The sequence below is a fragment of the Nymphaea colorata genome, chromosome 9 (genome assembly GCF_008831285.2).
Source record: "Nymphaea colorata isolate Beijing-Zhang1983 chromosome 9, ASM883128v2, whole genome shotgun sequence".
In the NCBI taxonomy this organism is placed as follows: domain Eukaryota; kingdom Viridiplantae; phylum Streptophyta; class Magnoliopsida; order Nymphaeales; family Nymphaeaceae; genus Nymphaea; species Nymphaea colorata.
This window is the reverse complement of record NC_045146.1, coordinates 23,631,645-23,644,275: the sequence shown is the minus strand read 5'-3', so window position 1 is coordinate 23,644,275 and position 12,631 is coordinate 23,631,645. Positions and strand designations below refer to the sequence as shown.

At 41.6% G+C, this 12,631-nt stretch overlaps 2 protein-coding genes across 2 annotated transcripts; both read right to left on the bottom strand.

Annotated features, from left to right (window-relative positions):
• Nucleotides 1–1,316: 1,316 nt before the first annotated feature.
• On the bottom strand, nt 1,317–4,531 carry LOC116261268 (lysM domain-containing GPI-anchored protein 2-like). Its single transcript, XM_031639953.2, has 4 exons — nt 3,816–4,531; nt 3,631–3,745; nt 3,107–3,297; nt 1,317–1,682 (listed from the first exon to the last, which is right to left on the bottom strand). Exons 1-4 carry the CDS (start codon nt 4,468–4,470, stop codon nt 1,444–1,446), a joined length of 1,200 nt encoding a protein of 399 aa, XP_031495813.1. The 5' UTR covers nt 4,471–4,531; the 3' UTR covers nt 1,317–1,443.
• Nucleotides 4,532–6,825: 2,294 nt separating this feature from the next.
• LOC116261567 (lysM domain-containing GPI-anchored protein 2-like) lies at nt 6,826–9,868 on the bottom strand. The gene is made up of 4 exons (XM_031640392.2): nt 9,132–9,868; nt 8,589–8,706; nt 8,267–8,457; nt 6,826–7,166 (listed from the first exon to the last, which is right to left on the bottom strand). The coding sequence occupies exons 1-4, from the start codon at nt 9,778–9,780 to the stop codon at nt 7,045–7,047; spliced, it is 1,080 nt and encodes a 359-aa protein (XP_031496252.1). The 5' UTR covers nt 9,781–9,868; the 3' UTR covers nt 6,826–7,044.
• Between the last annotated feature and the right edge of the window lie 2,763 nt (nt 9,869–12,631).

Sequence of the window (12,631 nt, the reverse complement as noted above, 5' to 3'; positions counted from 1 at the left end):
TAGTAAAGGACATAGGGTCCAATGATCAATTGGGTTGTAGATTTAATTTTAAAATTTTAAACCAAATATTAGATATGACAAACATATTGTCCCCATGACTTATAAATACTCCAATCTTAAGCTTGTGAGGCTCGAGCTTAGTTTTAAAGTGTCCAATTAAGTCCGCATAGGAACAATAATCTAGCAGCATTTTCTTTTTTTTGTTGCAACTTATATTAAAAAAATGAAATAAATAGCTCACATGGTGACATTTGGCCCAAGAATTAGGTCCCTGTAGTCAGAAATTCTTAGCTAGTCACAGTCACCAGCCTCGGTAATATCCGAGGCGAAACGTCCCGATCTTAGCAGTTCCCAGATAAAATATCTAGGCAGGAAAAATATCAGAAATTAAAGCCTGCAAAAGTGAGGGACGAAGCAACAATAAAAGGTAGAATAAGCCATTTTTAAAGCAAATAAATTAAATATCCATGATAATGTTGTGATAAGTTCACATGTACAAATCACTCAAGGATAATATATATATATATATAGTTTTTTTTTTGTCCGGGCCTACATCCGTTAAATTCCATTTTGTCCAGCATTCACTGTGTGGAGTTGTTTTTGTCCTCTAATCTTCCGTTTTACCTAAGACTTGTTGGAGGATGGAACTCAGTTCAATCCCTGCTTATGTTTATCTTCATCTTCTTTCTTTTGTTAAGACCACGTAGGGAACTAATAGTTCGTCTTCACGGTGTCAGAAGACTTCCTTTCTTTGAGTCGCAGTAAAGGGGCTGACAGTGAATTCACGAGCTAAGCTCAAAACTGGACGTGAGGATGACTGATCGACGATGGTCTGAGATTGGGCGAAGTCATTGTGTTCCGTTCGATCGAACCCCACTGTTACCAATCATTTGCTTACTTTCTAGTTGTGGCCCTTGATTGATAGGATTCGACACATGCAACCTGCGAAAGTTCTCTTCATTTGTTTTTCAATCACTTGTTCACTGAAGAACATGCATCTGTCTGGAGTCATTTTTTAAGCTAAATGACTCGGAAAGTTTTCCGTCGCCGTCAAATTTCAATGAAAATTTATTCAGCTATTGTTTCTCTCACACCAGAAAGATCTAACATGTATCGACTTTGAACAATCTTCCAGTCATGGGTAAGCGATCGATTGAATACATTTTTAAACCGGATCGATCCTCCGACCTCGTGTAAAGCTAGACAGAAATATTTGAAAGTTTATTTTCATTTCTAGTAAATAAAAGTTGCACTTCTGCAACAGATTAATACATGTACTCATTCATCCTTTCAACATTAACGAGGAAAACTCAAGGAAGAAGAATATAAACAAAGTAAAATCCGACAATTTCAGTTAAACTTTTTAAAAGTGACGAATCTACTGAGACTATAAATAGTTTTAAACATCATTGGACCAAGAAAGCTTGTTCGAGACCACAGTCTTCAACACTGCCAATGAAACGCAGATGACAGAAAAGCTAAGGTTGCATAGAAGATAAGCTGCCATGCCAATCTTGCAGCATGGTGCCGAGGAGCAGAGCTTCTGGGCTGCGGAGAAGAGGGCACACTGGGAGGCTGCACGACACCAGTGGGTTGCTGAGCGGGGGGCGCTCCAGTAGGCTGCCGGGCACCGGTTGACGGTGGAGGTGGGGGCGCGCCGGTGGGTGGCAAAGTTGGAGCAGCTAGTTCATTTCATTAAAAGAGAGTGAGCCCATGGATGGGATCAACTAATACTAAAACACTTATACAGTGCATGAGGAGGAGAAAGGCGACACTATGCAGCATATTTGGTGCACGCACCTCACGAATGAATGGACGACTATATCCGATTTTTCGAGTATTCACATATCTGAATTGAGATTCAGATTCAAATATGAATACAGAAAAGTCATACACAGTCTGACTATGATCTGAATCTGATTTGTCTGATCATATGTTATTTTCTAAATCTAAATCTGATCTGATTTGGTTATTCAATTTTTTTCGTATCTGATTTTTTCAAATTAAATGCATCGCCGGCACTTATAAGAGCCGGAAAATAGAAAGAGTTTCCCGATGAAGTTGATTACATGCACAAAAAAAAATTGTGCATATAAGTGTGCAATGACCAAAATTCTCCCAATAAAAAAAAAAAACTTTTGACCCTGCTCTTTGGTGAACTCTCTGGCAGCACATGTGTGATCTTCAATAATGATTTGATTCAGTTTTGATGAGTAGTTTTGTTTATCTCTTTTATATTTTTCTCGTCCTCTCTTCGGTTCAATGGTTGATGTCGGTCGATAAGAATGATACATTGACCTGTAGTCATTCTTGCTGGTTATCTAGGATATCATATGCTTTTCGGTTCATCTATATTACATTAGACATTTAAATTGGGCATTACGTAGCATGAAATTTATTTTAAGGAACAAAACTTGTCAAGTTGATTTCATTTGTTATTGGGTATTTGCTTATAATTCTTATATATTAAATTCTTTTGTTTCACATTTAACAAGTTTTTGAATTGAGTTAATATTTTCTTCCTTTTTTGTGTGCCTACAAGCTAACAAGCAAAAAAAGAAAGGACCTTTGGTTTTTGAATTTTCATAAAATTTTATTGTACTTTGAAAAAACATGTTTTTTTATCTTAGATTTTAGATTTTTCAAGTTAGTTAGAGATCATACCTTTCTAGTTAGTTTCAATTTATAGAAAATTGTATATAGGTAGTTTTTCAAATAAGTTAGACTTCCAGATCATTTTTACCTTTTTATTTTTTATTTTTTACATTGATATTATATATTTCAAAATTTTGGACCAAATGCATAAGAATTACATCACCACATTGCGCATCGTTTTACCTGGCAAGCTCAATGCATCGCTTCACGTCAACGCATTTAACAATATGGTCTTAAAAGACATTATGATGGATAGCGAGAACAAGTCGCTGATGGCTTTTGAGTCATTTTTAATTGAAGCTTGTCAAAATATAGCGAGAAATTATTAATACCAGTTACATGTACATGTAAATGATGATGTTATGTTTATCTGCATGTTGACCAACCAAAAATCGGGTTGTAATACTGCGACGTGGTGTTTCAAATGTTCAGCAATAGAATGTGAACTCACCGGCGGGTACACATGTTTGTCCGGCGGCGATGGCCGTGAGAATGCTCTGATTTGTGTAACCGGCGTATGAACAAGTCGGCGAACCGCAACCAGTGCCGGTGACAGAGTCGCCGATGACCATGTTTGTGCCTTTGCAGTGCATGGAGGGGCAAGCGGACATATTCGCCACAGGATTTGGTTCACACTGCAGTCTGAAAATTTAACAACGCAACCTCAAAAATTAGGAATTACAATCACCAAAAAGTTGCTTAAATAAAAAGAGAATCAAACTTTTGTACCACCAAAATTTGGACAACCGTTCCTATGAAATCTCTTCCCCTGACAACTCGTAGTAATAAAAAGATGTTAAGCGTCGTTGAGGAATGATCTTATAATTATCTATAAGAGCTAAACACAGATGGAATCCGGCCGACCTCAGATCACATCGAGGCAATTTCTAACAATATTGAACCAAACACTTCTTCCCATGGCAGGAATGGTCAAGAATAAGACAGATGAGCTCAAAAAAGAGTGAAAGGAATTACTGCCAAGAATTGCTGCATTTGCACTGGACGCAGTTATGTGCAGTAAGGGCGTAGCTGCCGCCGGCGACCGCTAAGGACTTGTCCAATGAAGAATTCCGGATCTGAGAGGAACAAACTGCAGGGGAATCCATTTTCAGGACAAACAAGTACGGTTCCCAGTTAGATCGGATCCGAAACAGACTCACCTCTGAGGGGGATGTCAAGGACCTGCCCTGCTGCAAGGAGGTTCGGGTTCTCAATGCCGTTCAGTTTCATGATCTGGCCCTCATCATCACCGAACTGGGCGGCGATGCCGTCCAAGGAGGAGCCAGGCAGGACGACGTGCGCGTAATGAATGACCGGGAACTTTTTCCCGACCGGGTCGCAGCTGCACGGGAGCGGGATCCACAACCTCTGCCCGTTATGGATCGTGTTGGGGTCCCGAATCCGATTGACGGCGGCGATGGATGGGTAGTCCACGAGACTCGAGAACACTTCCGTGGCTATCACGTAGAGGTACTCATTGTCCTGGACCGTGTGCACTGGGACCCGATCCGAATAACCCCTTCCGTCCGTGCAGCGGCAGGGTATGGGGACCCGGACCGTCTGTCCGGATCCGACTGGGTGGTGGCCGGAGGCATTGAGGGGAAGCGAGTTTGGGCCGAGCAGAACGGCGTAGGAGCGGAGGCCGAACTTGGTGGCGACAGCGGCAAGGGTGGTGTTTGTGGACGCGATGTAGCCGACCATGGACTGGCAGGTGTGAGTGGTGGCACTAGAGCACTTGAATCCCAGGGCAGCGGCTCTCAGATGCGTGGTTATCAGCAACGCCAGAAAGAAGAAGAGGGTGGTCCGTACTTTCATGGCGTCTATCAGAGAAATCGACGACGGCGGTGACGGAGTTAGAAATTTTTGGTTGAGCAGAGCTTTGCTTTGTGCGTTTAAATTTTAATACTGAAAATGAATAAATCTCTCTCTCTCTCCTTCTCTTTATCTGAATATAAAAAGACAGTCAAGGGGTGGGCCAATCGATGTTAGGGGTCAACCGTCGACGACGGGACGACCGGCCGTGACGACCGGGATTTTTACTCTTCTAACATATTGTGGTCTTGGGGATGTCAATGGATTTCATACTGTGCTTGTTAGTATTCAAATTCTGGAATCAGATCTTAACCACGATGCTTGCTAGTTGGCTCCCTGCATAGAAATTTATTTGCAGAGAAGACCTGGACTCCACGGTCCCGCCTTCTAGTCTGCGCATTCACATTCAGAATATAAGAGTTCAAATTTCTTTCTCAATGCATCATCTGACCCACTGACTGATTAGACAGAAAATGATGACGATAGTAAGAGTTTTCTTTTTCCATCAACGAAATCCATGCCTGCGCTGTTGCTACTGACCAATTTATCTCAACCATTTCTCAAGTAATCCAGAATAGATAAAGCGTTTCAGATTAAATTTGCCCATTAATAGTTTCCTTCAAGAATATGATCACTTCTCCTGATATAAACTCGTTTAAGTAAGTACGTGGCGGCGCCTAATTCATCATTATAGAGGTAGAAAAATGACGAATTTGTCTTAAGATTTCAAGGTTTTTGAAACTGATTGTCGATCACAATGAAATAGAGATGGATCGATCCTCAATCAGTTAGGGCCGAAACAGCTTGTGAACAAGTGTTAATAAAAAAAAAAGTCATGCTCAAATCTCAATCCGAAGTCAACAGTCAACCAAATCTTTGATTGCGGACGCACACTTGTCAACCGGCCAATTGACTAGCACGGTGACTCAACTTGTCTTCTTCTTGAGTTGGTGCAGTCAAGTCCTGTGACCACTTATTATGATTGCACAACTTAACCATCTGTGAGCTTGCATGGTGGCTTCCGAGTAAGTTTGATTCAATCAAAGCCAGTGCGAATGTTGATTTTCTTAGTCTCCGTCTCCGTTTGAAGATAGGTTTGGAGTAGGAAAATGGTCGCAGAAATGAACACAATCCATGATATTTTCTCCACAAGGAGAAGAAAAAGAGGTGATGTTTTGTCAAGAAGGAAATTTGCTGGAAGTAGCAAAACGAATAGGCGCAACATCTTGGCTTTAATTTTTTTGTTCCCATTCAAGATCTTGAGAGATACTGACAAAGATTAGTTCGTTGTTGCACAGTCCTGGACTTCACTGGTCCACCGTGAGAAACTAGAAAATGAGTAAAGTAGGGCCTGTCTTATTTCTTCCTTGACTTGACCCCATTACATTGTTCTAGTAAACGAAAATTTTACTCGAAACGCTGGCTCATAATGGTCCTTAGTTTTTATGGACATGCAACCACAGAGTCCAATTAAACTCTAGCTACTATAAAAAGGTGGAAAAAGCGAGCTTGAAAGCCTTGGAAGTGGGGAGAAATAATGCTGCACAACGAGGCGAGTTAACTCGGGCTTGACTGGAACTCGCTCGAAAAAGCTTGGCTCGTGTTCGACTCGTTTATAAATGAGTCAAGTTTGAACTTAAAAAAAAACTCGAAATGATAAATGAGTCGAGTTCGAGTTTCAAGAACTCAAGATTCGTTTATATTTGACTCCATTTGCAAACCAATACTCTATATAATACCCGATCCACATGTTTCAACTTTTAAGGTAAAAACATAATTTCACAAGTTACACGAATTAAACGTTTACATAAATTAAACGAGTTACATAAATTAACACTTACACGAGTTACCATCAAACGAGTTAAGTTCGATAGCTTAATTTTATGTAGTCGAGTCAAGCTTGATCGAGCTTGCTATAAAGAAATCGACACCTATGTCTTGTCCTGAAAGGCTGTAGGACATCACCTCTAGCCTATAACCTCCAATGCCGATTGAAGGATAATGGTCATGAGAGACATGCTGTTCATGCACCACAGATCCAACCATGTTATACATTGGTTGGTGAGAGAGAGAGAGAGAGAGATAGAACACAAAATGGAAATTGATTAAGGACTTGTTTGTTTCACCTCCATTCTTAGACCCACAGTGATAGAAGATGCCTAAGATCCAACCTTAAATATATGATTTTTTTTTTTTTAACATGTAACATCAACTGAAAATCAACGTTACCAAGATCTCACGTTTTTTAATACAGTGTCGAATATAATTGATTGCCGAGGCTATCAAAAGCAACATAAGTAAAACAGTATGGCAGGAAGACAGATGTTGCTGGCCCCTCAACGCCGATTTCTTGACCCATGCAGAAAAGGAAAATGACATTCAAAAAGTTCAAAACAAGGTTTTACCAATACGCAGCTCCGAATTTCTTGGTCACATTATACAGCAAGACCACAAATGATCAAAGAAGGAAAAATAAATAAATGACAAGAAGGCGACACAACAGGATGAGGGAATCACGGTGGATCCGATTGGGTGCACTTCCATTTGAGCACTTCCGTTAAGAGAAAAAGCTAGACCTCATGCATGGATCAGCAGTACAGAAGCAAGCAACCCCAACATCAATGGCCAACCCCATCTCGCTCCTTTTACGCGGCCCATGACTGCGCTTGCAGGAGAACTCTCGCTTGGAGACGAAGCAGCTGCATCGCACCGATCCAACAAATTTTGTCACAAATAGCGATGGCTCTTCTTCTACTAAAGGCCACTCACTAGCTTCACTTGTTAGAATGCGTTTCTAAACATGAATCATTTCGAACATATGAAGAAGAGAACAGATTAAACCAGCACGACAAATTTTGTCACAAATAGCGAAACTTATAATTTTTCCATGTTCAAGTGCATAAAACTTCACATTCACATTCTTCATGTTTAAACCAAAAAATGTATACTAAAATTTTCACGTGTTTCAACGCACTACAGGTGAGAATTTTTTAAAACTCGAGCTGAGCAAACAACCACTTAGCCCCTACAAGCACATGGCTCGAAGAAGTAACATCAGTGGGAGCTCAGCCTACACATCGCTCAAAAGAACATCACGTTCAAACATTGGAAACAAAAATCAGAGCACAGTGAATTTTAATGTAAGGCTTTTGCCATGTCAACAAAAGCACGCCACATCACATTCATAAATCTGAAGTAATCAAGCACCAAGTGAGACCTAAATAAAGTGGGGGCGCATTGGGCCACGCTTTATACAACAACCTAGAGATAGAGGTAGATCCAAAGTTCTACAGGGCAGCTCTTAAGATCAAAGTTCTAATCTGGTCCGCCCCTTTAAATTTCTGCTCAGCATCGTGCTTATTCTAGATATCAAGAGCCACCGTCGCGAATACTAACGATGGTATCACCAACATACTTTTGTTTAAGCAGATCGACGCAATCAAATGCTCTATCTAAACATGCGTTTACAGTTTCTTATCTAATATGTTGGTGAACTTAGCAAGTGTAGTTGTAATGGCATCAATGAACACTGTGGTCTCTTGAGAGGCCGAGGTCTTTTGGCCCTGCCTGCCCAGATGTTGCTCAAAGATCATTCAACTTGGAGATTTATGTCTTGGAGAAGTCGACCATATGAAGAAGAGAACAGATTAAACCAGCACGACAAGCTTTACAGCTGACCCACCAACCAAGTATGCATGGTTCCCTAATCTTTTTTCATGGAAAAGGGCTTAATCACCTCTAATGCACTAAGAGGTCCAAGATTTATCGTCTTCAGGAAGAAGAAGAAGGAGGCACTTACGTGAAACAGGGCAAGTTGATTGGGAGATCATGGTGGTCAGGATGGTATTGTTATTTGTGTAACCAGCATAAGAGCACACATTTTCTTGACAGGAGGTGACGGTAGACCGGTTCCCCATGGTCATGCCCGTGCTGCTGCACTCCATGGAAGGGCAGGTTAAGTTGCCTAAGGTATTGGGCGCACAATCTAATCTGCAGCAACACCAGAAAAGAAAGGATAACAACGAATCAGGCGGCGATCCGTAGGGAATTCCCTGAGAAATTGAAGTCGCTTTAGCAGAGAGCATAAAAGAAACAGAGATGGAGAAGGGATGAGGACTTACTGCCAGGAGGCGCTGCTGCATTTGCACAGGACGCAGTTCTTAGCAGTAAAAGCATAGCTGCCATTAGCCACTGCCAAAGAACTGTCCAACGACGTGTTCTGGATTGCAGAAGAGCAAACTGCAAGAAATAAACGAACAAAAAGTTCTGTTATTGCCTCGATTAAGATCCATAGTCGAACGATTTGCTTCAACTAAAAGCGACCACCCACCGTAACAAAACAAAGTTGACCACCACGATGCGCCAACCTCATCAACATAAAGTTGCTCAAAAAATGTATCAAATCATTCTCAACAAACATGATACTATATAAGAATATGTTCTAAAGAGAATCGTTCTACTACCATCCCAGCGCAAGCCCTAAATGACTAAGCTATTTTGGGAATTTGGCTCTCCAACCCAAAAACCTTACCAAGGCAGGAGCCCGAAACGACAAGATCGTAAATTCGTTCACGAAAAATCGCGTTCCTGTTTCAGACTAATGACTGAACCATACGCACGCCTGCGTGAAGAAGGGAGAGAGGGGCGATCAGGAGAGGGCTCACCTCGGAGGGGCACGTCGAGCACCTGGCCTGCCTGGAGGGTGGTGGCGTCGGAGATGTCGTTGAGAGTCATGAGCTTTGCCTGGGTAGTCCCGAACTGGGCGGCGATTCCAGTCAGGTCCGTGCCCTTCGCCACAACGTGGGCGTAGTGTTCAATCGGAAAGGTTTCCCCTTGGTCGCAGCTGCAAGGGAGCGGGATCCACAGCTTTTGCCCCCCTTGAATCTGGTTGGGGTCGGGGATGTTATTGACAGTCGCGATGGAGCTGTAATTCAGGAGCTCGGAGAACACGTCCCTCGCAATATGGTCGAGGAAATCCCCGTGCTTCACGACGTACACCGGAGAACGGTCGGAGTAGCCCCTGCCATTGCCGCAGCTGCAGCTGATGGGGACACGGACCGCCTGGCCGGCGGTGATCTTGTGGTGCTTGGAGGTGTTGAGCGGGAGGGCGTTGGGCCCCAGGAGGGAGGAGTGGGACTTGAGGCCGAAGAGGGAGGCGATGGCGGAGAGAGTCGACGCATTCTTTGGGGTGTATCCCACCAAGGCTTGGCATTTCGTAGCGGTGCCGCTGCATTTAAACCCCAACGCGGCCACGCTGCTGATTGTGGAGGTTCCGAGCAGCAGGAGGAAGAGCAGAAAAGGGGTGGGATTCATGGTGGTAGGGGAAAAGATGACCCCTCCTTCTCCCTCTGTCACGCTCTAAAAGAGCGCGTAATAGTTGCAGAAGAGTGACGACGGTGGAGTACAAAGCAAGCTGTATTTATGGGGAAGAACATGTGGAAGTAACTTCTTTTTGTCCTTTTTTTTTTTTTACCCCCGGAAGTGGACGACTTTTGTTTTCACGAAGAACGCGTGCTCTGAAGCATATAAAGGCCTTCGACCTTTTCTTGTTGTAGTTCCTTCCTGGAAAGTTGAGGCCTTTCTCAAATAAATGAAAGCGCAAGTAAAAACCCATAGATAAGAAATTCTCCTTTTCCTTTTTCCGGCGTCTGCCTGGCGGGAAGCGCAGAAGATGAGCTGGGGACTTCTTTTTTTTTCGCAGCACGCAAAATGAACGTTAGTCTTCGTCTTTTTCCCGTTTATCTCTTTCCGGAAAAGAGATTTAACTGTGTCGAAGTACGATTCGAGTTGGAACAAATGTTTTATGCATTTTTGAAGAAATCGGAATTTCACGTCAAAGTGAAACGAAACATGTCTGTATAACAAGCGCCTCAGGTTGCGACGGAAATTCCGACGCCCGGCACGCAGCGAGGCGTCTTACGGCGTCGGAGATTCTCATCATCTTCTCTGAAACGTGCGACGTTTTCTCTGGAGTTACTGTTATAATTAAGAAGTTCTTTAGTGCCTTGTATTTCGTATTGCAAAACAAACGTGACTTCAAGTGCCAAGTATTGGAATCGAGACGATCACAAATTAGAGTCCCAATTGGAACTTCGTCGTTTATAATTTCTTGGATATTGAGCAGATAAAGCATGGTGAACTCTAAGAAGGCGTTTAGATGACAGCCCCAAACCATTTTTTGAAGTAAAAAATGGTTTTACTTTCAAAATGCCGTTTCCAAGAAGTTTGGATGACACCAAAAATGAGTTTTGGCAAAAATTGTTTTTATAAGGAAATGAATTAGCATGGCACCTCAGGTTATTCACAAAAAAGAAAAAAAAAAGGAAAAGTGTTTTGATCCTGTAGTCAAACACACGAACCAGTTTTTCAAAATCGATTCCAAACTAGTTTTCGCAAAACTAATTTTTTTTTAGTGTACATCGAAACGCTACCTTTAGTTTTCCAGTGCAATGATCAAACAAACTTGCATTGTCTTATATACCAAATAATCAAAAACAATATTGCCGGTATCAAGATATGTCAACCCATATCAGCTAATACTGCCCCACCAATGAATTAGACAGACATAAATGTTACAAAGTTTGAAGTTTGACTTTTCTTGAATTGTCGATGCTGGCATGATTCATCTAGTTGAGCGGAATAATACGGCTGTAAAATTGACAATCTAAAGATGACAAACACCAACTTGAGAAAAAGGGTCCCTATACGGCGCCTCGATTCATGATTTACCTTAGATCAATGCTGGTGTCGGTAAAAGAAAAGAATTTTATATAGACGGTAATTATCATTGAAATTTGTGGCCATTCAACGGTTAATTTTTTTCTTCCCGTTAGAATAATTTGAAGAATATCGCCGGCATATTCTTGACGGATAAATGGGAAGCACACGGCCGACATGGCCACATCCCTTTCCGAACGCCCTTTTTCCCGGTTGGGCTTTTCCATTCCAAGGAGTTTCGAGAGAGAATTTTGCCACAACCAGTTTCGATTGGAATGGGAGACCGGAAACTGAATGAGTTTTCCATTCCGCTGGACCCACAGCCTTTGTCCGTTTCAGTGAAAAAGGATCGCATTTCATCCGCTTTCCCTCTTTCCACATTTTATAGCGTCTAGTTTTCATGTAGGTCTCAAAGGACCTTCAGAGCGGAGAATGAAGATGAACTTTAATTTTTTATCTGAAAAAAAAAAGGGAATGTCGGAAAAAAGATTTTCTAAAAGTCCACCTTTTCATCATCAACTGAAAAACAGGACCTGTGTTTGGGAAAGGCTTAGTTTTTGCTAATAACTTTTTAAATTATTTTGCATTTCGTCTATTCTAATTAAGCATGACACTGTGTATTGTCTAGCAGTTAAAGAGGAGAGTGAGCGTGGCTTCCTCATGAGAAATATATAGTTTGCTAATTACCATGTTTTGCTAACATTGTAGATTGGCTTGAAAAGCCAGTTCAAGCAAAATTTATTTCTGATTGATTTGTGAATGGTGTCTTGCACTTGGGTCTGTTGACCTCTTCAAGATAAGAGACAAATTGCTTGGACCCAATCAAACAAATTTTTGAAAAGATGGAGCCTAGACTCATCGGAAGTCGCTTAGTCGAACAGAAATGTTTCATCAGTTCACACCGTATCAATTATTCACGATTCTTGGTGGACAATAAGCTTCGGCGTGTATCTCTAGCCTGGCTCAATAAGTGGTCAGTTTTGCTTGGAAAAATGGTTGCTGGTCTTTACCGACAGTCACTAACGTCGCCAAGAATTCTCTCATGCAACGTTCTCGTCACGATGGAGCCAATTAGTGAATATTAATGTCTTTATATGTATAATCTTCAAGAAAAGGATAATGTCATAATTCAGACAAGGCACTTCCTGAAGTTGAAAGTTAGTCGATGGCTTTGAACGAAAAAATGAGTCTTTTGAAAACCTCTTTATCGCAAATGAGATATGCAAGACAATTTTCTTTTCCAAGTTTTCCAATGATATTTGTCTTATTCCTATGTCTTGGTCTCACAGAAACCAGGTCAAAAGGACAAAGAGATATATATTTTTTATTCTTGCTGATTAAAAATAAAGTTTGGCCTTTAATATAATAAAAGTTCCTAAAAATCTATGACTTATCAATTGTGCAACATATGATCCCAGGAAGCTGTTTTAGGGCAGCAAAGATGATG